Source organism: Cervus elaphus, chromosome 8, assembly GCF_910594005.1.
Source record: "Cervus elaphus chromosome 8, mCerEla1.1, whole genome shotgun sequence".
In the NCBI taxonomy this organism is placed as follows: domain Eukaryota; kingdom Metazoa; phylum Chordata; class Mammalia; order Artiodactyla; family Cervidae; genus Cervus; species Cervus elaphus.
Genome location: NC_057822.1, coordinates 3,896,270 through 3,923,566, shown reverse-complemented (window position 1 = coordinate 3,923,566; position 27,297 = coordinate 3,896,270). Strand labels below are relative to the sequence as shown.

The 27,297-nt window shown below is 50.1% G+C and overlaps 1 protein-coding gene across 1 annotated transcript in view; it reads right to left on the bottom strand.

Moving 5' to 3' along the window:
• Positions 1 to 1,391: 1,391 nt before the first annotated feature.
• VWA5B1 (von Willebrand factor A domain containing 5B1) overlaps positions 1,392 to 27,297 on the bottom strand; it is a 68,305-nt gene continuing 42,399 nt past the window's right edge. The window contains exons 12-22 of the mRNA XM_043909045.1: positions 26,685 to 26,870; positions 24,571 to 24,754; positions 23,420 to 23,610; positions 18,615 to 18,816; positions 17,865 to 18,179; positions 15,062 to 15,199; positions 10,653 to 10,781; positions 8,451 to 8,519; positions 7,576 to 7,645; positions 6,582 to 6,699; positions 1,392 to 5,046 (exon numbers count right to left, since the gene is read on the bottom strand). Coding sequence (XP_043764980.1) covers positions 4,552 to 5,046; positions 6,582 to 6,699; positions 7,576 to 7,645; positions 8,451 to 8,519; positions 10,653 to 10,781; positions 15,062 to 15,199; positions 17,865 to 18,179; positions 18,615 to 18,816; positions 23,420 to 23,610; positions 24,571 to 24,754; positions 26,685 to 26,870 — 2,097 coding nt within the window. The 3' untranslated portion in view covers positions 1,392 to 4,551. The remainder of the gene's footprint in view (positions 5,047 to 6,581; positions 6,700 to 7,575; positions 7,646 to 8,450; positions 8,520 to 10,652; positions 10,782 to 15,061; positions 15,200 to 17,864; positions 18,180 to 18,614; positions 18,817 to 23,419; positions 23,611 to 24,570; positions 24,755 to 26,684; positions 26,871 to 27,297) is intronic.

Here is a 27,297-nt window from a genome sequence, read left to right as displayed (position 1 = left end):
AATGCCATGGCAGTGAACACAAAACCTACTTCCAGGAGTAGCAACTCCCTTCCCTTTCCCTCCCCAGGGCACCGGAAGGATGCAGAATGCATTTGTGTCTGGGGACCGCCTACATTCCAATATGCAAATAGCTTGAGGCAGTATTTGGACCCCACCAGTGGAAGCTGCCAGGAGTGTCACACAGGTTCCAGCTAGGCAGGTGAGCTGAGTGGCTGGTCCCCTGGGGTAGGCTGCACTCAGATCTCAAGAGACCCCTCCAAATAAGGGTAGGAACAAAACCCAGGGCAAGTCAGGATTTAGAGGAAACTTCCAGAGGCCTTTCTGGAAGCAGGAAGAGGAGAGGAGGAACCTGGCTTTCTCAAACATCTGAGAAGCAGAAGAAAACCCAGCAGCTAGTTTGGGAATCAACCACTCTTATCATCAGTCACAGAAGTGGAGGACAGTCAGTGACACTGGTTTGGTCCACAGGCAAGGGACAGGCTGGGAAACCATAAGTACTAGCTGGAAACTGATGCTATTTATTTCCAAGTCCAGTTTAAGTCTGCCTATGTGAGGGGCCCAGTTTTCCTGGGATCTGGAGTTGGTCTCCTCGGGTGAGGGGGTCTCAGAGAGAGGGCTCTGCCTCTGTGTGTAGCAGCAGGTTGGACCCTTGAAGCAGGGACGACTCCTACTTCACCGGACAAGGAGGCCCCCAGCTGTTACAGTCAGCTTTACCCCCCCACACACTAATGAGAAAGCAAGCTAGGGCCATCTTCAGGGCCAATGGGGCCTGAGGCCACACCCGCAGGTGGCAGGACCACAGGGAGGGGCGTGGCCTGTCAAGACACACCCACCTGGATTGCCAGGAAGTGAGGAGACCATTCACAGAGGAGACATCTTTCAAATGCTTCTCTCCAACCTCCAAAAAGAACAGGAGCACCGCACTGCCCCATTGCGTCTGGCAAACAGTAGGCTTTCAATAAAGGCTTTTTATGGTGACTGCAGCCATGAAATTAAAAGATGCTTGCTCCTTGGAAGAAAAGTTATGACCAACCTAGACAGCATATTAAAAAGCAGAGACATTACTTTGCCAACAAAGGTCCATCAAGTCAAAGCTATGGTTTTTCCAGTAGTCATGTATGGATGTGAAAAAATTGATGCTTTTGAACTGTTGTGTTGGAGGGGACTCTTGAGAGTCCCTTGGACTGCAAGGAGATCCAACCAGTCCATCCTAAAGGAAATCAGTCCTGAATATTCATTGGAAGGACTGATGCTGAAGGTTCAATACTTTGGCCACCTGATGTGAAGAACTGACTCATTTGAAAAGACCCTGATGCTGGGAAAGATAGAAAGCAGGAGAAGGGGACGACAGAGGATGAGATGGTTGGATGGCATCACTGACTCAAGGGACATGAGTTTGAGTAAACTCTGGGAGTTGGTGATGCACAGGGAGGCCTGGCGTGCTGCAATCCATGGGGTCACAAAGAGTTGGACACGACTGAGCGACTGAACTGAACTGAAAGACTTTTTGAATGTCAGTGCCTGAAGAACCTGAAGGGAGATCTAGCAGCATGTTCCCAACTAAATAACCTGGGGAGAGAGACCCGAATCACCTCCTGGAGACTGACAATGCATACTTATACATTCATGGGACTGAGTTGCCCTGACTTGAAGAAATCTGTTTTCTTAGTACTTCGCTAACATATTTGCCTGCTGGACAGTTTCTCATGAATTGCTAATTCTCCTATCCACCAAGAAATAGCGCTGGAAATGCTGAGCTAGTGCCACCTCCTCCTCCTCCAAAGGGTGAAATGGGGCCCAGAGGAAGTGGGCAACTTGCCAGAAGTCACACGGCACACTAGTGGTGGAGCTTAGAACGACACTTAAATCCCCCAGCTTTCAGCTCCGCGTTCTTTTGAGCTGTACCATTAAGCATTTGTATCCTCCTGATTCTTGAGCCAGGCAGGACATAAATGACCTTCTGCATGACCTAGAAAGCAAGGACCAGGTTAACAAAGAATCCAGATTAATCCACATCAATCCTGATTACAGGGGCAATGGTTCATCTACACAAGAACTTTTGTACTATTTACCTAAGGTTCTTCCCTCTTCCTTAGAACTAGTCCCTTTGGTCCTTTGCTTGGCAATCCTGGAGGCAGATTTCTGAGACCCATGTCATGTCAATACCACTGGAGTTCTTTAAACAAAGTCTCTTATCCAGATGTCCCCCAAAGCCCTTGGGTTATCTGAAGTCAAGGAGGATTTGTTCTTCTGCATCTTTGGGTGCTGGGTAGGGGAAGTGGTAAGTGCAGAGGTCATCAACTTGCTTGTGCATCAAAGCTGTCCAGGGCTCCAGCAGCTGCTCCTGGGGCAGGGTCTGCGGTGGCTCCCTGCTGGGCTTCTCAGTTCCTCCTTCCAGGGGTCTCACAGCACTGGTTTTACACTGGGCAGGTAATGGACCACCTGAGCCCAGGTCTTTGTCCGCACTGAGCTTAGAGACCCAGAAGCAGGCTAACAGGAAGCTGGACAGCCCCGTCCCAAGCTGGTTATGGTGGAGGGGGAAAGAGGCCCAGAAAGCACACGGGACTTGTTCAAGATCACACAGACAAGCACGTCAAGGTCACCATCTCAGAGGTGGAGAATCTGGGACTGTCAGAGCAGGAGAAAGCCCCTGCTTCCTGGCTCCAGGGCACCCCTAGAGGGGAAGCCACTTGCCCAAACTAGTGCCAGGCATTTCAGCTCTCAGTCTGACAGTAGTTCCATTCACGGGGGATGGCACGCCCGTCCTCCTTCCCCTGAAGCTGGGGCTGCTGGCTGCATTGGTGACGAGGTCCGGAGCTAGCTCCCAGCCCTCCATCCCTCTTCGGGTGGGTGACTGCCTGGCTGGGTTCTTCCCCAGCGGGCAGGTCTGAAGCACAACAGCCAGCCAAGCAGCAGATGGGACCTGATGTGAAATCTCCAGCCCCGTCCCCGCCCTGGGGAGTGTGTCACCAGTCTCTAGGTGAGAGCCTCGAAGGGCGGGTGAGGTGAGAGCCGGCCTGGAAGACCTTGAAGCCCAGCAGGAGGACAGGGCAGGGCTCTGCAACGGGATGGGGGCGGGCAGGGTGGGGCACCACCACCTGAGCGGGCTGCCTTTTCTCCAGGTGCGATGGGTGTCCTGCTGACCCCGCTGTCTCTCTCCCCCCTTGAGACTGGGCACTGGGTCTTTGTGGGGCTTCGTGAAGGGGTCTGATCCGTGGGGTCATCCAGATGAAGGGGGACATCTGGCAAGGGGAGGCTGCGCGCCAGGGTCCTGGGCCAGAAGGGACCACTTGGTGAGAAGAGATTAAGGCCTTGGAGAGTGGGGTGGGCAAGGGTGTGGACTCAGCCTGGGGTCTCAAGCTGGTGGGCTTCCCGGGTGAGGTCCAGACCCACCCCCAAGGGAGTCTGCAGGCAGAGGTGACTGGGCACGGGCCATGGGGGAATCCCAGGCTGGGACACACCTGTCCCCACGCGGGCCTGAGAGAGGGAAGTTCCCAGGGGCTCTCTGCTTGGAAGCTTCAAGAGTCTTTCACTTCACTGACTAAATCGCGGCCCCCCCAGCTGAAGCCAGCATCCCCAAACGCACTGCAGCCAAGCATGGGGCTCTGTTGCAAAGAAGGCCCCTCTCTCCCTCACCGCGTGCTATGGCAAGAGAAGGCCTCCACTATCCCAGAATGCAGCTGACACCGGGTGCCTCTCTAGCCCCTCAGGACAAGTGGATAGAGCTTGCATTACGTCTTTCCGGAAAGTGTATATCGATTACTTAAGGAGTTCTCTGACTTCTCCACTGACTTCTGTGACCATGGCTCTTCTTTTGGGACTGGTTTTGCACAGAATGTGGCTTTATGCTAAACCTCAGCTTGCAGGGAATCTTCCCTTGTCCTCTTTTTAAATAGGAAGTCACAATCTGCAGACCAACACTAAAATATAGGAAGGGCTTCCAAGCCAAAATAAAAGTTCCCCGGGTGACTGTCGTAAAGTCCTGGGGAGGATGGTTCTCCAGGCAGTTTGTTGGTGGGATTTAGGGTCCTGGACTGTCACCGTGGAGTCAAGGGCCTGTCCCAGAATGCAGCTGGCGGAGGTGGTCTCCCCCTGCCTAGATGCAAGCTTGCAGGTCTGGTTACTTTCAGGTTTTGGGTCTGTTTATCCATCCTTTACCTGGGTCGGGGGTCGGGTGTGCTCCTCCTCCAGAGAGAACTGAGATTTAAACTGTATGTAGTCTTTCCCCAACCCCCAGCGACAGTCAATTCCGTGGCTCCCCGGAAGTCCAGGCAGAAAGGAATCTGGACATTCTTGAGACCTAGTCCAACTCCCTCCCCTCGCCCACTTCTTTACGGGTGGGGACGCTGAGGCCCAGAAAGGAGGCGGGGCTGGCCTAAAGTCACACAGGTGGGTGGTAGCAAAGCTGGCGTTGAATCCAGGCCTCCCGATCGCCAGTCTGGGACTCCTTCTAGCAACAGTATATTGGCTGTAGTTCTCAGGAGTGCCGCTTACCAGGCCCACGGGGCTCCCCTCCCTCTCCCACGCCACCCCAGCCTCCCCAGCGCCCCCCTACACGTAATTCGGGTTATAGCAGAGCATATTGAACTCCAGGTTCTCGTCCCAGTGCCTCAGGAGCACGAAGAGCTGGCGGGCGGCAGCCTTGAGCGTGTCCTGCGTGCGGCCCTCGGGCACCTCCTGCTGTTCCAGCCACGAGCTGGCCTTGGCGGCCACCAGCTCCCACTCGACGAAGTAGGAGGCAGAGCTGTGCTCCAGCCATGCCAGCGCCACCACGGTGGCCCACAGCTTCCCCACGTGCTCCGCCACCGCCCTGGGCTCCTGGCCCGGCCTGCCCTCGGCCAGGGGCTCCTGGGAGAGGCCGTCGTGGGAGGGGTGCGGGGGCGCGGGGCTGGCGCACGGCTGGGGGCTCGGGGGCTGGCGGGCGGTGAGCGACACCCGGTGGCAGGTGAAGGGCGAGGTCCACTTGAGCTTTTCCATGGGGACGCGGACGGCCTCGCAGAAGGCTTGGTTGAGCAGGAAGGCCCCGGAGGCCCGCTGCAGAGACACCTGTGTGTGTGTAGGGGGAAGCCCCTCAGTGGGCCTCACGCTGTTCAGCCCCCGGAGCCCCAGGCCACGGCCAAGCCTGGGCGCATGGAGCGCACCTCTTCCCCTCCTCCAGCCAGCTCGCCCTCCCCACCCGTGGGATTTGCGGGACCCCCAGACCAGCTGGGCATCGCCGCATCTTATCCCGCTGGTGCTCACACTGATGGCTGTCCCAGGTCCAGCTCAACGTCTTCACTCCAAACCTGCCCCTTGTCCTGGGCAGCTGGACCCGCCTCAGCCCCTGGGACCATCCACTGTGGTCCAGGCAGCTCACCACCAGCTTCCTCCCTCCGCCTCCATTGGTTTCCGAGTCCCAGTGAGCCCACTCTCTAGACGGCTCTGCAGCCCGCCGTCTGCCACTTCATGCTGTCCCTGACTCTCCTTACCTTCCCTGTCCGCCCACCCCCACCCCATCCTTTCTGTGTCCTGAGGGGTCTCTGTAAGGCACAGGGCACGTCACTCTTTGGAGGCCATCCACGCGGTAGTTTCAGTTTTCTTCCGGGATAAATCCAAGCTATAATCCCCAGAGCTCTGTTTGTGCTGGACTCTTTCCCGTCCCCACCATTCCCCGGCCCCCAGACACCCTCTCTCCTCTGTAAACTGCCAGCCACAACTCCTTGCTCTTCAGAAGCAGTGCTTAACCGTGGTATCCTTCCAGAAGCCACGCCTCATGTCTCCCCATCCTCAAGCCTGGAGTCGGTGTCTCCTCCTTCCCTCATTCTCCCCCCAGACCCCGTGTCTCCCGTCATGGCACCCAGCGGTCAGAGCTGCCTGGTTCCTTTGAGATGTCCCCACTAGACTCTGAGCGACTGGAGCTCAGAGATGGCCCTCACCTGCTTCAAGGTTATCTCCCAGGGTCTAGCACGGTGCCTGACTCAACACATCGTTGTGACTGCACGTCTCCTGCTCTATTGTCCGGGATGTTTGCAGACTCCAAGTGACCATAAGCACTTGGGTGTGCAGGGGCTGGGACAGGGGAGGGAAGCTCCCACCATCTCCATCTTTCCAGCACCTTCTTTCCCCAACTTTGCTGAGCCCCAGATGTGGCAAGACCAGGCTCCCTCGCTCCTCAGTTCAGAGGCACTCACTCCTGGCCGGGGCTCCTCACCCTGCCCTGCAGGCTGGCGTGTCTGCAGAGCCACTTGCTAAACACGGTGTACGTCCCTGGGGTGTTCTTTTTACTCGCTGGTGACTCATTTCAAGCCTTTTTTTTTTTTTTTTTTTTTTTACGTATTGAAAAACAGACACACATGGGTGGTGGAGTAGGACGAAAAATCCCCGGGAATTTTTGAAGCCAAGACAGCAGATTGCAAAGAACGGCTGTGGTGGTGACACTGGGTTTTAGCAGCCCTCCTCCACCCCCGGGGGAGGCCCGGGCACACTCCTCCGCTCCGCTGCTGTGTGGGCAGGGAGGTCTAGGTCTTCCCTTTGTGGAGACGGAGGGGTGGGTAGCCCCTCCGCTGCGTGTGGGGCTGAGGTCTGGGGTCTAGGGCACTCACCAGCGGGATGTAGTCAGAGCTCTGGTTCCCTGGGGCTGAGTCTGGAGTCTTGGTCAGTGGTTTGCCCAGGAAGCCCTTGGCTGCTCGTGTCAACAGCCTAGACTTGTTGAGACTCAACCTGTATGGGAAGAAATGAGGAGTGACCACCGCCGTCCCAGGGGTGTCCCTGGTCCCCCCACCCCTCCCAGAGGCCCCGCGACAGCCTCTGAAAGTCCCGGCCAGAAGGGGCCTGACCGATGATCTCCTCCTTTGACAGCGGGGGAAACTGAGGCCCAGGAAGTGTGTCTCCCTGAGGCTACTGCTCGAGTGAGGGTCGAGGTAGTACTCTCTTTAGGACCCTCTTTATTTAAAAAAGAAATGTTTTTAATTGGAGGATAATTGCTCTACAATGCCATGCTGGTTTCTGCCACACGTCAACATGAATCAGCCACAGGCATCCATCTGTCCCCTCCCACCCGAGGGCTTCCCAGGTAGCACAAGTGGTGGAGAACCCGCCTGCCAATGCGGGGTCATAAGAGACGCGGGTTCGATCCTGGGTGGGGAAGACCCCTCACTGGAGGAAATGGCAAACCACTCCAGTGTTCCTGCCTGGAGAATCCCATGGACAGGGGAGCCTGGCGGGCTACAGTCCATGGGGTCGCAGAGAGTCAGACACGGCTGAGCACACACACACCTCTCTCTTGACCCTCCATCCCATCCCAGGACCCTCTTTTGACAGCATGTTCTTGGTCAGCCCGGTGGCCAGCCCTCCCGGGGGGACCTGCATTTGTAAAGAGACCGTGGAGGTGTGGGAAGGGAACCTGGGGCCGGGGGAGGCTTCAGCAGTGTTGACACCTGAAGATGGTGCTGTCTCTGGGCAAGGGTCCTTCCTGCCACCCTTCAAAGTGTTTATGTTTGTGCGGCCGTCAGGCTGGGCTCTGGCCCCCCAAACCAGGGACAGTCCCCTGAAAATGGGTGGCGGTAGAGGGATCCCCCAGTGGAAATCCCCACGTACCTGGATCCAAAGAGAGTGTCTGAGGCCTTCAAGGAAGAAAGGGTGTTGGTGGTCAAACCTCGCAGGGGACCTGGAGAGCCACAGAACGAAGATTAGGACCTGAGAGATGACCTTGTCCCACTGCTCACCGCCCCGCTGGGGAAACCGCTGGGGAAACAGAGTCCCAGAGAGGGGCGGGGGCTTGCCTATACGCCTAGGGATCCCAGCTAAGGATGACGCTGCAGGGCTGTTTCTGACCCAGTGGGCGTGGGGAGGGGTGAAAGATGTGGGTTCCTGGGTAAAGAAGCAGCCCTCCAAGTCCCCTTGGCTGGCGGCCCTTGCATTTTCTGGAAGTTTACCTGTGGGGACAGTGACAGCTGCAGGTCAACCCCCGCCTCAGCGCCAAGCAGGGACACTGACTTTCTTCTATGGGCACACTGCTAGAAGATTCTCGGCAGAGTGATGTGGGAGACTGGTCCTTCAGCTGGGAATTGGGAGGCCTGATTCCTGGCCTAACTCTGTCACCAACTTGCTGTGTGACCTTGGGCAAGTCATTCCACCTCCTCGGAGTCTCCGTTTCCTTCCTCTAAAGCTTTAATACTATGGATCATGCATGGAGCTGTTTGGAGACTAAAAGAACCACCAAGGACTTTGTTGGGTTAAGACACTCTCTCGGCCCAAAGATCAGTTACTATTTTAACTCAAGGGAGAGCTGGCAGGGACTACCCTGGTGTGGTCCAGTGGCTAAGACTCTGCACTCCCCAGGCAAGGGGCCCCCGGGTTCCATCCTTAGTCAGGGAACTAGATCCTAGGTGCTGCAACTAAGACCTGGCACAGCCAAGTAGGTAAATAAATATCAAAATAAAAAAGGGAGCTCCGGCAGACGGCACGCTTACCTTCAGGAGGAGCGTACTTCTCGCGGGCTATGTTCTCACCAAAGGGCGCCGGGGCGCTTTCCTCCAGGTCTACAACAGAGAAGCCAGTGAGGCCTGAGCTACCTGGCCCTCCCCCTCACACCTCCCAGACCCCCGAGGAGGATGCTGGTCGGAATTCACGGTACCTGGCGGGGGGACTGGGAGAGCAATGTCCGGGTTCCCATCCTGCTTGGATGGGTCTTCACCTCCCAGAGATACCGCCATGGCTGCACCACAAGAGTTGGACACACCTGGGTTCCCATCCCAACCCTCCCAATAGGGTAGCTGTGTGACCCCAGGGAAAGTTACTTCCTTTATGAGCTTCAATTGCAAACTGGGGCTAATAGTATGGCTTGGTGTTGTTGTAAGGATTAGATGAGATAATATACAGATAGTGCTCAGTGCCTGGCCTGTGGTACGTAATCCATAAAACCCCGAGCTATGGACTCAGCAGGTTAGTGGGAGCAGGTTAGAGGCCTGAGCGTGGTGGCTGGAGGTGGTGGGGGCGGGGGAGGTAGGTTCATGTCAGCTCTTCAGGAGGCACCAAACATGGGATTGACTTGTCAGAGGGCTCTGAGCCTCAGTTTCCCCATCTGTAAAATGGGATACTGATCGCACATATTGTTTATTCAAAATGTGTACTGGGGAGATTATTCTTATGATTATTATTTAACAGCTGGAGAGAGATGGCAATGTACTATTCAGGAATGATCCAAATTACGGGAAAGACTTCACACACAGATGTGTTCTGCCGAGCCTCTGTCTCCCCTCTGAGACTATTAGCAGCTCTTTGAGGGCAAGAAGCTCTGTTTACTGCTGGGTGGCTGTGGGCGGTGGGGTAAGGTGAGCACAAAAAAAGAGTGAACCAGTGGCTGAATGACGGAAGCAACCAGCAGGCAAAGAACATGGTGGTTAATTAATCTCACGGACTCTGGAGCCAGACAGGGCTTGTTCACATCTTGGCTCTATTGTGCCTCTGCTGTGTGCCTTGTGTAAGTCACTTAACCACTCTGAGCCTCAGTTTCCTCGTCTCTTAATGTGGAAAATGAAAGAAACTCTCTCAGATGGGTGTGAAGAGTCACGGATAATTAAAGTAGTGCTGAGCACCTAGAAAACCCTTGGTGAGTGTTAGGCATTCCTTCCTTGAGGAGGGAAAGGGAGGGAAGGGCATGGGGTAGACTAATAAGAGTTTGGAAATCATGCACACCGGGTATGAATTAGAAGACAATAAGAAAAGGAGGGATTTGTGATTTTGATGGAAGTCATGGGCCACCAAGAGCTGAGCTACAGAGGATGGGAAGGGTAGACCAGAAGTTTCTTCTAGACGGGGAGCCCAGTGTGACTTGGGGGTAGAGCAGGCTCCCCTTGGAGGCTCTGAGGGACCAAGGACTTGGCGAAACTCCTTAATCTCTGAGGAAACCCTCGGATTTTCACCCCCTCTCATACTATTCCTTTTTGAACCCCTCAATGTCTGTGAGCACTTTCTAATCCCTCACATACAACAGGGCTATTGTCCGGGTGTTGGGGCTACCAGCCAGGTAGGACCTCTGATGTCCTTCCCACGCGCAGAAGAAGGCAGGAGATGCTCAGGGCACATGTGAGGGCATGGAGAAAGGGGTTAGGATGGGTGCAGCGGTTAGGCTGTCTTTAGCGGGACAAAAAGACACACAGACCTCCAGGACACAGGCTATCCTGGGAATGTGTGCAAGATCGCCAAATGATCAAATCATGGATCTTCAGGGACCCAAGCTTCGGGCACAATGAAATTTGGTGATGGTTGAAAGGAAGCTTTTCGGGAATCCTAGAGTAAGCAGACGGTGGGACCTGAACAGATGGAACTGCCTTTTCCCTTGACTTTTAGGTTTCCTGGCATTCAGGGCCTGGGAGGACTCAGGGGTTGGAAGCAGGGACAGCCACTGGGGTCGCTGGACCTTGAAAGGGGAGAGCTGGAGTGTGGTGTGACATGTGGGCAGGGAGGCCAGTCTGTTTTCTGGTTCCCGGTGGCACACCTGGGCCGTGCTCAGCCCCTCTGCCCGTCTCAGACCTCAGAGTATTTAGGAAGTCTGGCCTTGCTCTGGCCCCATAAGGCCCAGAGTGGAGACTCAGAGAGAGTCCGTCATGGCTTCAGACAGGAGGGTGCAGTGACCCGGAGGCCTAGACTTCAGAAACCGAGGCAGTTCTTACTTAGATTCTGATATTTGCTGTCCCCTGCAGCTGAGTCTTCTCCAAGCATGGTCTGGGAGCGCCCGAAACCAGAAGTGCCCTTCCACTGTCGAGTCAGGACCCGAGAGCTGACCATCCGCAAAGCAGCACCTTCGGGAGGACACGGAGAAGGTGGTCAGGTGGGTACAACTGTGCTAGACTTTTGTCTTGTCCCCAGGGTTTCCCTGGTGGATCAGATGGTAAAGAAACTGCCTGCAATGCAGGAGACCTGGGCTTGATCCCTGGGTTGGGAAGATCCCCTGGAGGAGGAAATGGCAACCCTTTCCAGTATTCTTGCCTGGAAAATCCCATGGACAGAGGAGCCTGGTGGGCTACGGTCCATGGGGGTTGCAAAAAGTCAGACATGACTGAGCGACTGACAAGTTCAAGGCTGGCAGGAATGGTTCTAGCTTCAGCCTGTCAATTATCTAAAAGGAGGAAGGCATTGCAGAAGGCAAGACCATGAGCTTTGGAGCCAGAATGACCTGGGTTTGAATCCCAGCCCCATCTCTTACTAGCTGGATGGAGTGCTGACCACTCTGAGTCTCAATGTCTTTACCTGGAAAATGGGGATAATAATACTCACCTTGCCAGGTAAGTACTATTGCTGAGATAATGTTCAGAAAGCAGCAGTGTTGGTTAGAAAAGGTTGGTTTTCTCAGAAGCACCCCATTTCCCTTCCTCCCAGTGTGCCATCTCAGAAACTGAGGTCTCAGTTTCCCCCTCCCCAGATCATCACCAGCACATCCCAGAGCATCACCATCAGGGATGAAGCTACAACACCAGACAGGATGTTTTGGGGAACTCCATTCTTGGAGAACACGAATTTGTAAGTTGTTCCTAAAAATGAAGAGTTCTACTGAAGAATAAATTTTGAAGAAGTTTCATACTGTTAGTTGCTCAGTTGTGTATGACTCTTTGCAACCCCATGGATTGGGGGCCACCATGCTCCTCTCTCCATGGGATTTTCCAGGCAAGAGTACCAGAGTGGGTTGCCATTCCCTTCTCCAGGGGATCTCCCCAACCCAGGGATCAAACTTGGGTCTCCCACATTGGAGGCAGACTCTTTACCATCAGAGCCACTAGGGAAGCTTTATTGACTGTGTCAAAGCCTTTGACTGTGTGGATCACAACAAACTGTGGATTTTTCTTAAAGAGATGGGAATACCAGATCACTTTACCTGCCTCCTGAGAAATCTCTATGCAGGTCAAAAAGCAACAGTTAGTATTGGACATGGAACAATGGACTGGTTCCAAATTGGCAAAGGACTGCAACAAGGCTGCATATTATCACCTTGCTTATTTAACTTCTATGCAGAGTACATCATGCAAAATGCCAGGCTGGATAAAGCACAACTGGAATCAAGATTGAGGGGAGAAATATCAATAACCTCAGATATGCGGATGACACCAAACTTATGGCAGAAAGCGAAGAGGAACTAAAGAGCCTTTTGATGAAATTGAAAGAGGTGTGAAAGCCGTGAAAGAGGAGTGAAAAAGCTGGCTTAAAACTCAACATTCAAAAAACGAAGATACAACATCCAGTCCCATCACTTCATGGCAAATAGAAAGGGGAAACAATGGGAACAGTGAGAGACTTAATTTTCTTGGGCTCCAAAATCACTGCAGATGGGGACTGCAGCTGTGAAATTAAAGGACACTTGCTCCTTGGAAGAAAAGCCATGACCAACCTAGACAGCATATTAAAAAGCAGAGACATTATTTTGCCAACAAATGTCCATCTAAGTCAAGGCTTTGGTTTTTCCAGTGGTCATGCATGGATGTGAGAATTGGACTGTAAAGAAAGCTGAGTGCCAAAGAATTGATGCTTTTGAACTGTGGTGCTGGAGAAGACTCTTGAGAGTCCCTTGGACTGCAAGGCGATCCAACCAGTCCATCCTGAAGGAAATCAGTTCTGAATATTCGTAGGAAGGACTGATGCTGAAGCTGAAGCTCCAATACTTTGGCCCCTGATGTGAACAACTGATTCCTTAGAAAAGACCCTGACACTGGGAAAGATTAAAGGCAGGAGGAGAAGGGGACGTCAGAGGATGAGATGGTTGGGTGGCATCACCGACTCAACGGACATGAGTTTGAACAAGCTCTGGAAGTTGGTGATGGACAGGGAGGCCTGGTGTGCTGCGGTCCATGGGGAAGCGTTGGACACGACTGAGGGACTGAACGGAACTCACACTCACTCACACTAGTCCAGTCTCTGGGCCTCTTGATGTATGCTCGCACCCTAAAGGCTCTGAGAAGTCCTGCAGTAAAGAAAACTTTTGAGCTTTATTTAAGCCAGTGGTTGGGAAATGTTTTCCCCCAATCTGATATTTCCTATCTTTTGTGCTGAGTGGTCATTAACAGGACACAAAACTGGAGTTCCAGTTTCCTGGAACACACTTTGGGAAGTGATGATCCAGACCTCAGGGGCTGTGAGACTTGGGTTAAGACACACGCCTGGTCCCTAAAACTCCCAGGCTGTTTTTTTTAGCTATAGAGGCTAAAAAATGGTCAGAGATGAGTGGGAGTGGGTGAACATCACTCAGGGCGACAGTGCCCAGTGGGTGAGAAGGCCAGTGAGTGACAGCTTTGGTGGCTGGTCAGAGTCTGAAACCATAGGAAGGGAGGCAGAGAGGGAGGGAGTGAGGGAGGGAGGGAATATTGAATATTTTGGTGCCATCGACTTTTAAAAAGCAGGGCAGAGGGGCAAGAGGAATGAGAAAAGGTGTATTTTATTTCCAAATACAATTCTGTCAAGAGGTCTGCTTTAAAAAGAAAAGGCTGCTGCAAAGGACAGGAAATGAAATTTAGGAAAGAAAAAGTACACAGAGTTTATAAACCTATGAAAAATTTTCAACAAAGAAGCTAAAGAAATTCCCCAAAGATACTTTCTTCCTCTCTCAGATTGTAGGTTTAGAAAGATAAACAATTTTCAGTGTTGGTGAGAATGGATAACACAGGATAACCTCTGAAGGCAGGGCTAGTTTGATAGCTTATGTTACAATAATTTAAGATGGGTCAGGACTTCCCTGGTGGTTCAGTGGTTAAGAATTCATGCTTCCATTGTAGGGGGCATGGTGTTTGATCCCTGGTTGGGGAACTAAGATCCCACAGGCCCATGCAGAGCGGTCAAAAGATTTTTTTTTTTTTTTAAAGGGCCAATCCTTTGATATGCAATCTTAGTTCTGAATGTGAATTAACCCTGAGGAGATAACCAGACCATGTACAAAGATGTCCTTGGCAGCATAATTTACAATACTCAAAAGGGGGAACAAACAGAAGGTTTAATAATAATAGCGTTAGTCGCTCAGTCATGTCTGACTCTTTGTGACCCCATGGACTGTCGCCCACTAGGCTCCTCTGTCCACGGAATTTTCCAGGCAAGAATACTGGAGTCAGTTGCCATTTCCTACTCCAGGGGATCTTCCTGACCCAGGGATTGAACCCATGTCTCTTGCATCTCCTGCATTAGCCGACAGCTTCTTTACCACTGGAATTGTTACTATTAAAATGAAAAGTGGAAACATATTTCCCACACCCGGAGTTTGTAAGATATAGCACATATGGGTATGATTCAATTCATGCAAAATGATCTATCTTTTGGTTTCTCTGCATGTAGATACTCATAGAAGTCTGGAAGGATGATCACACCAAGGGGGTAATTCGTACTCATTTCGGGATGACTGTCAGTTCCAGGCACTTTTATGTGGTTAATGTCTTTCTATATTTTTATTTATTTTCCACTGAAGTGTAGTTGATTTACAATGTTGTCCTAGTTTCAGGTATACAGCGAAGTGATTCAGTTGTACATAGTATATCATTGCATTTAGGTTATTATGAAATGTTGAGTATAGTTCCCTATGCTATACAGTAGGTCCTTACTGTTCACCTATTTTATATACAGTAATGTGTATCTGTTAATCCCCCACTTCCCCCCTTGAGAACCATAAGTTTGTTTTCTATGTCTGTGGGTCTGTTTCTGTCTTGAAAATAAGTTCATATGTATCATTTTTTTGTAGATTCTACATATAAGTGATGGCACATGATATCTGCCTTTCTCTGTCTGGCTTACTTCATTTCTTACCATCACCTCGATGTCCATCCACGTCTTTCTATATTTTAGCATTTTCTACAGTGATACATACCAAATGGAAAAGAGACAATAAAATCAAATTCATTTAGTAGGAAAAAAGGGAGTGGGATGGTTGTGCAGCCCTCTGCAGAGCAGTAGGCTGGGGGCTTGTGAGCCCCCCACCCCCTGGCGGTCAGACCCTCTCCCTGGGGCTTTTTCGCTTCTAGGCCTTTCCCTGCACCCCTTCCCACCGGTCTAGGCTCCTCTGCAGCCCAGCCCCCTCCTCTGGCCCACTGGGAGGACCCTGCCTCTGCCTTACCGGCGTTGGGGTACCCCACCACGGTGGGCAGGTAGCGGCTCTTGTTTATGTCCACGGGCACGAAGGCCGTGTACTTGCTGATGATGTTGCAGGCCTTGCTGGCGTGCACGGCATTCACCTGGTAGCGGCGGCTGGTCCCTGCAGGGGGAGAAGCCGAGGTCACTGTGCGCACTCGGAAAGGCCTCCCTCCACAGGGGGCTGGAAGGAGGGCTAGGTCGGTGGTCCCATCTTCGGAATTCAATCAGGCCTTACAATTAAGGAGCTACCAACTTGCCATTAAGCACATTAAAAAAATTAACTCTCAGAATTATTGAAACCTCCACCATCATTTCATAAAATAAGGCTATTTTAATGTAAAAGAGGTAAGATAGCTAATAAAATGACAGTTACTTTCCTTAAATAACTTTAGTGTTATTAAAAAAACCCCGAATCTCTGTGTTGGCAGTATTTTCTACTTTCATTTTGCAGCTGTGTGCTGAGAATCTTTCTGCAGGATTTCACAGGTCCCCTGGCTGCATGGGGACATAGATCTGCCTCATAGAGACAAGCCAGAAAGGGGGAGTGGGGGGCACAGGGTGACACAGCAAGTTAGGAATGGACCTGAGATCAGAACTCAGGATGGCCTGACCCCAAAGTTCAGACTCTTCCTACTGAGCAAGTGAGGAGTCTTCTTGGCATGAATGATGGACAAATGTCCTGTAAACTATAAGGAAAAGTGCTCATGGGAAAAAAAAAATAACATATACGAAACTACAAATAATATAAAACAAAAACCATGTAGTATTATTATATAAATAAGGCATATATTATAACAAATAATAGAAATATTCTCTATGTATATCTGTATCTGTTCTCCAAATGCACTTCATCAAGAGCTCAGCAATCACTTTCTTGAAAGTTTGCCCCAGTTCTTGGAGTAAATAAGCCTCCCCATCATCCCTGTTATACAGTTGCTTGGATTCCTGTGTTTCTTCTTAATAACATTAGGACAAATTGGTCCTGAATATTCATTGGAAGGACTGATGCTGAAGTTGAAGCTCCAATATTTTGGCCATCTGATGCACAGAACTGACTCACTGGAAAAGACCCTGATGCTTGGAAAGATTGAAGGCGGGAGAAGGGGACGACAGAGGATGAGATGGATGAGATGCATTCAATTAATGGTGTGTGTAACTATTTGATTCATGTCGGCCAGTCTCCAAGCTAGTCTGTGTCAAGCACTCATAAGTAGGGACGGGGATGACAGTGGTCACTATGCTGTTCAGCCTGACCCCTAGCTGATCCGCACTCAATAAATGGCCTTGAAGGGTGACTGTGTGGACTGATTAGGCCTAGAGGGTTCTGTGGGAGGAGAGGTGTGGTCCCAGAGGAGCTAGGGAGGTGGAATAGGGCAGTCCTCATGGTAGTGTCTCCAGAGTCCTACAGTCTAGTTCAGTTCAGTTCAGTTGTTCAGTCGCGTCTGACTCTTTGCGAGCCAATGGACTGCAGCACGCCAGGCCTCCCTGTCCACCACCAACTCCTGGAGCTTGCTCAAATTCATGTGCATTGCGTCGGTGATGCCATCCAACCATCTCATCGTCTGACGTCCCCTTCTCCTGCCTTCAATCTTTCCCAGCATCAGGGTCTTTTCTAATGAGTCAGTTCTTCACATTAGGTGGCCAAAGGATTGGAGTTTCAGCTTCAGCATCAGTCCTTCCAACGAATATTCAGGACTGATTTCCTTTAGGATGGACTGGTTGGATCTCCTTGCAGTCCAAGGGACTCTCAAGAATCTTTTCCAACACCACAGTTCAAAAGCATCAATTCTTTGGTGCTCAGCTTTCTTCATGGTCCAACTCTCACATCCATACATGACCACTGGAAAAACCACAGCTTTGACTGCTGCTGTTGCTGCTAAATCCCTTCAGTCGTGTCCAACTTTGTGTGATCCCGTAGACTGCAGCCCACCAGCTCCTCCATCCCTGGGATTCTCCAGGCATGAATACTGGAGTGGGTTGCCGTTTCCTTCTCCATAGCTTTGACTAGATGGACCTTTGTTGGCAAAGTAATGTCTCTGCTTTTTAATATGCTGTCTAGGTTGGTTATAGCTTTTCTTCTAGGGAGCAAGAGTCTTTTTAATTTCATGGCTGCAGTCACCATCTGCAGTGATTTTGGAGCTCAAGAAAATAAAGTCTGCTACTGTTTCCACTGTTTCCCCATCTATTTGCCATGAAGTGATGGGCCTTGATCTTAGTTTTCTGAATGTTGAGTTTTAAGCCAGCTTTTTCCCCCGTCCCCTTTCACTTTCATCAAGAGACTCTTTAGTTCTTTGCTTTCTGCCACAAGGGTGGTGTCATCTGCATATCTAAGGTTATTGAGGGACCCATAGCAGAGGGGAAGGAGGGGGGAGAGAACAGATCACAGGGCAGATCACGCAGGGGGTGGAGCCCTCGGCCGTGTGTGCGTGCGTGTGTGTGTGTGTGTGTGTGTGCGCGCGCATCTGTGTGCGTGTGTGTGGGTGTGTGTGTCGGTGTGTGTGTGTGTTGGGAGGGGGACAGTGGGGGTCAAGGGAGGCACATGGAGGCAGCGATGGGGAGGGGAGGTGGAGCGCTGGGCGGTGGCAGAGAAGTAAGGGGTGGGGCCAGGAAAGAGGGCGGCCCCTGGGGGAGAGGCAAGGGGCGGGGCTTCTCGGAGGGGCGGGGCCGCAATGATGGGCGGGGAAGAGTCAAGGGGCGGAGCTTCTCAGAGGGGCGGGGCCGCTGTGAGGGGCAGGGCTGTGACGAGGGGGCGGGGCCGCGCAGAGGGGCGGGCCCGCGGCGCTCACCTTGCTCAATCTCACCCTCTCGCTCCGCCAGCTGCTCGAAATCCCGGATGATGGCGCGCGCTGCCAGGTGGTGGAAGGTCTCGCTCCACAGGTCGGGCTCTTGCGCGCCATTCCTCTCCGGGCCGGGAGGCCCCAGCTCGAAGCTCACTTCCCACTGCAAATGCTGGCTGTCCCGCAGGCCCTTGACCACGGCCTTGCCCAGCACGGGGCCTGGGGTGGCGGGCCTGCTGGGACTGGCCCGCTCCTCAGACTCGGCCAGGGGCTCCCAGTCCGAGGACGTCTCCGTCGCGAAGGCAGAGGGGTGATGGGACGGCTCTGCGGGTGGAGGGACAAGCGGGCTGAGATCTGAGCTGCAGGACAGAGGGTCCACTCCCAGGGGACATCACATACCTCCCCGGGATGCAGACACTAAGCAAGGACAGTCCCCTCTCGCTCCTCCCGCCCCAGGGAACCCACAATTCTCCTTAGGAGAACAAGGGTAGCACGGGCTTGTCCCCAAGAATAGGGCAGATCCCCCTCCCAGGAAGCCAGTACCTGAGGGGGCCAGAGAGAGTGGGGAGCACTCTGCAGGGGGGACGTCTGGGAGCCTCGCAGGTAGCCCAAAGACCAGGTTGATTGGGAAAGAGGGGTCGGTGAGGTCCCTGGCAGGGATGGGCCACAGCAGACAACCGCTCCACCTCCCCCAGGATGGGCTCCAGCCTACGATTCCTCCCTATCTCCAATCAGGTCTTGGACATTGTGGACACTTACCCAGGTCCCCAGGGCTGCGGCTGTCTGAGGCAGGCTTCAAATTGGACCCAAGATCCAACTCTTTCATGGGGCTCCAGGCCTGGGTCTCCTGGTTGGAGGGTAAGAAGGGCTGGCAGCCTTGGGGCAGCAGGGAGGGCCTGCGAGCCCCTGGACCCCGGAGTTTGGGACCCTGGCTGAGGTCCGGGCCACCGTTCAGCAAGGGCTAAGAATGCAAGAGGAAGAGAAGGCTGAGCTCCTGGCGGTGGGCCCCCTCCCGTCTGCCCCAAGCCACAGCTCTTCCTGGCACATCACAGCTCCTCCCTGGGGACTGCCCCCATAGCGCCCAAGGACACTGACCTGCTCTCCACTACCCATGAGAAACATCAGCACAAATAATCCCAAATCGTGGATAAAGTCCAAACCACAGAAAACCATGGGAAAATCATGTATCATGGATAATATTCTAAACCCACTACTTTTTTTTTTTTTTGGCTTTGTTTTTGGCCATAAAGTTTAAAACTGTGTGTGTGGTTATAATTATCAACCTTTCCCCTTATGTCTTCCCATTTGTCAAGCTAAAAAGTCTTTCCTAATAGAAAAAGAATTCTAGAATTTTTGTGATTCTGTTTTTGTTTAAATCTTTAATTCACACAAAAATTATTTTGGTGTAAGAAATAGAAAACAGCCTTTTCTTTGATTTTCTGAATAGTACAAATGTCATCACCATTTACTGACGACAGTTCATTCATCGAGTCCCTGCAGTTTATCAGTTCTCCGCCTCTATCCTGACAAAGCTGTCATGAGCATTTGGTTTTATTTCTGGACTTTTGTTTTGTGGATTTAATCTGTCCAACGCTAGTACAAAACACTTCAAAAGGCAAGAAGTCAACTGGGAAATATATTTGCAGCATGCATGACAAAGATCATTTTCAACAAAATGCTTTTATGAGAAAAGTATTATATAAGCCTGTGAAAAAATGCTCAGTCTCAGGAGCATTGCTCTAAATTGAAATAAGTTATGAGTTTTCCATCTATGGATTAGCAAATATTTAAATGTTTGATGACACCCTTGTTGCCAAGGAGGAGGCAGGAGTTTCTCATGGACTGTTGATGGGACACTGCGCTGAAGCACTCCTGTGGGAGAACGATTTAGCAATGTGCCATCTGTCAACATTGAAAATGCACAAGCTCCTTTGACCCAGCGATTCCACTTTTAGGAGTTTAATTCTGTGGCAACACACAAGGATGAAAATATCCATATGCATGTACTGTATATATATATTGTGGGACTTTGAGAAAGTAAAAATCTGGAAACTTTCTAAAAGGCCATTTATAGGGGATGGTGTATAATCATGGTTGTTGTGGTTTAGTCGCTAAGTTACGTTGGACTCTTTTGCGACCCCGTGGACTGTAGCCCACCAGGCTCCTCTGTCCATGAGCTTTCCCAGGCAAGAATACTTGAGTGGGTTGCCATTTCCTCCTCCAGGAAATCTGTCTGACCCAGGGATTGAACCTGAGCCTCCTGCATTGCAGGCAGATTCTTTACCACTGAGTCACCTAGGAAGCCAAAATACATTATGGTACATCTGTGCAGTGGAACATCATACAACACTGAAATAAAAGTGATGTGGGTTTTTTCCATACCAGTACAGGAAGATGTCCAAAATAAAATTTATTTTAAAAAATTTCAACTGTTTCATATTTTGATTGTGGAGAGAGTTACATGACTACACGTATTTGTCAAAACTCATAGAGATGTTCACCAAAGAGTAATTTTTACTGCATATAAAAAGTTAATTAAAAAGACTTTTAAAATGTAAATTGGAGAGCAGTTTGTATATGTGATTATTCAAAGCATATACGTGTGTTGCAATGTGTGTTTTTGAGTGCGTGTAGTATTTCTGGAAGGAAACACCCCAAACCAAGTGGACACAAGGCAGAAGAGAGGGGTACTTTTACTTTATATTCAACTAAACTGTTTGAGGGTTTTTTAAAATTGAGAACACTAAGTATGTATTACTTTTGTAATTAAAGAATATTAAATTAGTTAAAAATAAAATTTGTATCTCTGGGAACATGTACACCTGCCTGGAAGGAGGAGGGTGGGGGGGAACAAAGACACTTATATGTAACAGAGAGAAAAACTGCCCCTTAGTTTTTAGACTAATGGTTAACTACAGAGTCTTTCTCATCTCCATCAAATATTTACTGGAAAGAGGACTGTGCCTCCCCAGTAGAGGGGGCTTCTTGGGGGCAGGGGTTAGAGATGTCCTTCCTGTTTCCTCTGGGCCTGAAGTCCTGGGGATGATACAAGGGTGTGGGAGATGGAAGAGACTGGTCCCTCTTAGGAAGGCCTCAGTGGGAACAGGTACCCAGACAAGGCTGCTGAGTCCCAGGACATCCTTAACCCCTTTATCCCCATCAGAAACTGGGATTTCCCCTCACTCCAGGATCACCACCACACTGAAAAACAGACTGCTGCAGTTTCCATAGCAACAAATTAGTCTAAGATTCAGCCCCCTTCACCCGTCCGTAGGCTGCAGGGAGTGTGTACGTGTGTGTGTGTGTGCGTGTGCATATATGTGCATTCACATAAGTATGCTGGGGATTATCACATTGTGAAAGAAATCAAGAAGGGGATAGGGAGCAAAGATGGGCCAGAAGTGAGCAAGAGAGAAGCCAAGCTGTCCAGAGCTCTCAGCAAGCAGAACTGTGTTTAAAGGATACCATTTCACACAACAATCCCACTACTGGGTTATATACCCTGAGAAAACCATAACTTCAAAAGCCACATGTACCCAAACCTTCACCGCAACACTATTTACACTAGCTAGGACATGGAAGCAACCTAGATGTCCGTCAGCAGATGAATGGATAAAGAACTGTGTTACATATACACAATGGAGTATTACTCAGCCGTAAAAAGGAATACATTTGAGTCAGTTCTAATGTGGTGGATGAACCTAGAGCCTATTATACACAGTGAAGTAAGTGAGAAAAAGAAAAACAAATGTTACATATTAACATGTACTTATATGGAATCTAGAAAGATGGTACTGGTGAACTTATCTGCAGGGCAGCAATGGAAACGCAGACAGAGAACAGACTGTTGACAGGGGCAGGGAAGGAGACGGGAGGACGAATGGGGCGAGTAGCCTGGAGACGCACTCACTGCGCGTGTGAGACAGCCGGCCAGTGGGGATTTGCCGTGTGACTTGGGGGCTCAGACCAGTGCTCTGTGACCACCTAGGGGCGGGCTGGCTGAGAGTGGGTGAGGCTCACGAGGGAGGGGACATAGGGTTACCGATGGCTGATTCATGGTGATGCGTGGGAGAAACAGACACGATATTGTAAAGCAATTACCCTTCAATTAAAAATAAATGCATTAAAAAAAAGAAACAAAAAAAAAAAGTAATAAAGGACACCTACTTTGTGCCAGGCGCTGCACTAGCTACTTTATCTCTTATCAGCAGATGCTGCAGGAGTCTTCCACCTACGGTTGGCTCCCAATAAACATCTGCTGCTGACTCTGAGTCCAATCGTCTGGCAAGCTAGTCTCTCCTTTGCAGAGATGAAAAGCTGGGGCTCAGAGACGTTAAGCAACATGCTTAAGGAGCAGAGTCTGTCTGACTCCAAAGCCAGTGTCTTCTAGCCGCATCGAATGGCTCCTGACTGAGCACCGCGAAGCACCTTCAGGGACAAGATGGCAGTGTTTCCATCGCTGGGGAGCGCAGAGGGCTTAGGTGTATGTGGAGATGGGAGGGACAGGGTTATTGGGGGGAATGGGAGGATGAAAGGCTACTTTTATGGAACCACAGACTCACAATGACAATGCTACGCAAAGCCCATTTTTAAGAGAATGGGCTAAGGCATATAGATCATAGCAAACATCCATTCGGCTTACCACGGTGTTTCTCAGACCTGGTGATTTTGTTGCCCTGCCCTAGGGACCTTTGGCAGTGTCTGCAGACATGTTTGGTTGTCCCAACTGGGGATGGTAGTGTTACTGACAACCAGTGGATAGAAGCCAGGGAAGCTGCCCGACATTCTACAATACATAGGACAGCCCCACAACAGAGTTACCACTTCAATAGTGTGGGGGCTGAGAAACCCTAGTCTAGCTGGACGCTGGATAACTGGTCCTCCTGTGCCTCTAACACTGAGATGATCTCCGCTGTGGATTAATGTACAACCCTTGAGGTTTGCAGAGGGTGCAGAAAGGGAGGAAGAGGGGAAAGCAAGGGCTTTGCAGGCAAAAGGTCCTGGGTTGCACCCCCCTGACTGGCTGAGTGACCCTAGGTAAATCACTTTACCTCTGTGACCCTCACTTTCCACATCTGTACAGAGTGGGGGTGGCTAGCTCCTACATTGCCTCCTTTCCAAGGGGTACTATAAAATCACACGAGAGTGCAAATGGGGTGCTGTTTGACAACTGGGAAGTTCTATGAGAAGAGAATACGTGATGTTATTGACCAGTGGGTATCATATTAGGAAGGTGTCAATTGTTTGTTTTTTTTTTCCAGTTTTTTTTCATTTATTTTTATTAGTTGGAGGCCAATTACTTTACAATATTGTAGTGGTTTTTGCCATACATTGACATGAATCAGCCATGGATTTACATGTGTTCCCCATCCTGATCTCCACCCCCCACCACCTCCCTCCGGAAGGTGTCAATTGGAGGTCAGGTAGGCAAAGATTTGGAAACAGGAGGAAGTGACTTATGTCAGTGTAAATTGCAGTCAAGCTCCATCCTTCTGACTGAAGCAGGAGACATGGCTCCTCCCATCTATGGCGATCCCTAACTCCAAAATTCCCCGCCAGGGTACCTGCAAATCAATCTGCCACCACGGAGCATCCAGGCTGGTCTGGGTGGTGAGGTCCTGCAGCTTGGTCTTCCGCAGTGGGTATCTCCTGGTAGCCGTTGTGGGGTCACTGGCTGTGAGGGTCCTTGGGGTGGGCTTATGGTTGGTGATCTGGTTGGTGCTATATGCCCGCCGTCGCGGGGAGAGGTCTAGACCTGGGCAGGAGTGATGACACAGAAGCAAGTCATCAGGGTGGAGAAAGAGAGAGGGGCTAATAGACCCCTTGCCTGCTTGGATACTTCTTGAGTTTTCCACTGCTTACCCATTGGGTTGGGAAAATCCCCTGGATAAGGGAAAGACTACCCACTCCAGTATTCTGGCCTAGAGAATTCCATGGACTGTATAGTCAATGGGGTCGCAAAGAGTCGGACATGACTGAGCGACTTTCACCTTCACTTACCTGTTGAAATGTGTGCAGGTGTCTCACCTCACCTGGCATCCAAAGCCTTGGCTCACCTAGTGCTAATCTCTGCCCAGCTACTCTTTCTCCTCCTTTTTCAGGCATTCTGTGCTTCAAATATACCGGCTGTGTGTGTGTTCTCTAGGCACGACACTTCAACGTCTTAGCTCAGGCAGTTCCTGCTACCTGGAATCTCCTCTCCACACTCCTAAGCACTGGTACCCTCATTACGTCTTTGCTAATATCCTCTACCAGATGTTCCTTTCCCTGGGATTCCTACAGTTTGTTGAAATTGCCTATGGTCCTTGTCACTCTGCTTTCTAACAGAATTAAGGACAATTGTGTCTCTCTCGAAGTCGGAGGGCTTCTGAGGGACAGGTACTACGTTTGAGCCATCTCTGCTTCCCATTCTGTGCTCAGGACCTAGCCTTAGTAGGTGATCAGTAAATACGCTACGAATGGCAACTAATGCCATAAAGAAGTTTTGGAGGAAGATGATATAGACTCTTTATCTGTACTCTCCCTCTTTCAAGTTCCGTGAGGTTAGCTGAGTTGCTAAAATTCTCCAAGTCTCAGTTTCCTCGTCTGTAGAGTTGATGTAACAGTACCCACCTCCACAGCTGCTAACCACTAGCACATAGTAGGTACTCAGTAAAAATGTGGCAGTCATGGCTTCCCTGGAGCAGGGCGTGAAGCACAAACCGCACCAACTAACCAGGGTTGGGGGCAGAGTCTCCGCTGGACGGCTGGGCGTCTTTGGCCTGTCTCGGGTTGAGCGGTGCCCCCACGCTCCTGACACAGTCCCCGCTGTCTGGGTTGGGCTCCTCATCCTGTGAGTGGGAGAAGACAGAGCTGCCGGACTCCTGAGAGGGCAGCATGCTGTATCGCCTTCTCTTGTCCTGGAGGGAGGGAGAGGAAAGAGGACTTAGAGTGAGGCTAGGCGTCAAGAAGGACATCCAAAGGGCGGCAAGGGGTGTGAGAGGAGACGGTGGAGGCTCCACCTCTGAAGAACCAGAATAATAAGCAATGGTTTTGCTTGCTTGGGGAATTTAGGCAGACTGCTGTTTAAGGCATGATGAATGGAAGTGGTTTTTCATATCACTTATGCTGTTAATATTTATAATTGTATTCTTTGTTAAATTAAAAATGTAATTCTAAATGCTATTGCTGTCTCCAAATAGATAAACAAAAACAACAGCATGAACCATCTGTTGCTCTCATTCCATTCCCCATGATATAAACATATAAAAAATATAAATGTTTTGGTGGTCATCTTGTATTACAAAATCTGGACCATATTACTTACATTTTGTCAGTAGCTTGAATTTCACACTTAAAACATTTTGGAAATCTTTCACATCATCTACTCTTTTAAACATTTGACTGTACGATATTGTACCACCCCTTATTATGAAGCATTTGCTTTGTGGCCATTTAATTTTTTGCCACCATAAAAAATACTACAATAAATTCTTGGCCACAAATCTATTACATTACTTTTGTTTCTATGTATTTGACTCTTAGGAGGTTTTGCTGGGTTGAATAGTTATCTATGTCCAATTTTATTAGTTATTTCTAGATTGCCTTTCAGAAGGATAAGTCGTGATCACACTCTTTACCCAACAACTCTTCTAGTAGGAGGAGAAAGCATTGCTAGTCTCATGCGTAAGGACAAGAGAATGGATTTGATAACCCCTGCTGGTAGTACAGTCTGTGGATGACCCACTACCTCCCAGACCTCCATGCAGGGCCCAGTCTGTGCAAAGTCTCGATCAGCATTTGGTTTAGCGTGTTTTCTCTGCAGTCGAGCACCCCACTCTCCAGAATACACTTACCATTACTGACCATGGTTCTTAAGAGATTCCTTATCTTTATAAAATCTGAAAATTTCAAATAAAATCCTAACTTTTCTTGAAAGATTAGAAACATGTTTAACACAAGGTCTACATTCTTCCATGGCAACCCTTTGTTAGACCTGAGTAAGGGCTGACAGTTTAGACAGGGTGTGTGTGATCCAGTTTGCTACATTCTTTACCACCACTCATTTCCTCTGTCAGGAATGTCTACTATCCTTCATGATATTTTCCCCTTCAATTTTTAGATCAAGTTCATTTCATTCATTTTATACCTGCCCAGTCCCTCTGGGCATTGAGTTCATGACTCTGGTTTAAAAACAAAATAAGATGACAAATCCTTTAAAGGGGAGATGAGAGACTTACAAAAGAGTAAAGAGGGAAGCTAAGAGAAAATATCTGAGAAAATAGCTTCTCGGGCAATCTGATACATTTTAGCATTTAGGATTTCATCTCCCTTTGAGAAGTTCCTTACTTTTATCCCACTTCTGCCACCACATACAACAGAATTATCCATGTTAAGAAATAAAACACAAATAAAACACAAATAAGGACATATGGCTGGATTAGAGCGTTTGGGGGAAGGAAACGTGAGTGCTGTTCTGAACTGAGTTGTTCATCAAATATACCCATAACCTACTTTGGGTCAATTATGTAAAATGCATATTCTTGGGCCTTATCTGCTAAGTTTTATTCAGTAGACCTGGGTTGGAGCAAGGGCTCTACCTTTTAAACATGTTCCCCAAGTTCTTCAGCTGCAGGGGACCTAGAGAACCACAGACTGAGATAGTAGCATTTATCCAAGCAGTGTCACCACTGACTGAATGCCTATGGCCTAACAGCTATACCCCACAGCAGTAAACCCAAATCCAATTGGCTCCTGGCTGCCACAAGTAAACAGTCTTTCCAGCCAAGGATGGCTTTGTGGGCAGGGTTCTGGACCCCCACCGCCTCCTGGAATTTCTAAAATACTTACAGTTCTAGGATTGGAGATGTATAAAGAGGCGTCGCATACAATGCCATATCCCACCAGCCGTTCTCCAGGGAAGAGGGAGCTGGTGCTGACAGGTGAGATCAGGACCTCAGCGGTCTCGGGGAAGACCCATTCCACAGTCACATCACTCAGGACCGGGGCCATAGCCTTCTTCAGGGATTTGACCATCTGTTGGGCAAGGTGAGAACACAGGTTGGGGGGATGTGTAAGTGGGGATATGCACATGTGAGGAGCATGAAGACCATGTGAGTGTGAGCATGAGGAGAATATCAGAGAGGAAGTGACAAGAGACTGTGGGGTGGCCTGTTCTGCAGTGAACATGCGTCTGTACTCTTAGACTCCTAGAATGTCAGAGCTGGAGCAGATCTTTGCTGTCACCTCTAAGCTTAGCATTTTATAAATGAAAAAAACCCACGACTCAAAGTAGGATTATGATGAGCCAGGGGCATACAGAAAGTTGTGTGAAAACATGGGCTAAATAGTGATTTTGAGCAAGTCAATTTGCCTTCCTGGGCCATAGACCTTCCTGGGTCCCTTTCTGTTAAAGGGAGTCGGTAATTCTCCACTCTCAGTGCAGCTGAGAGGACGACCTGGA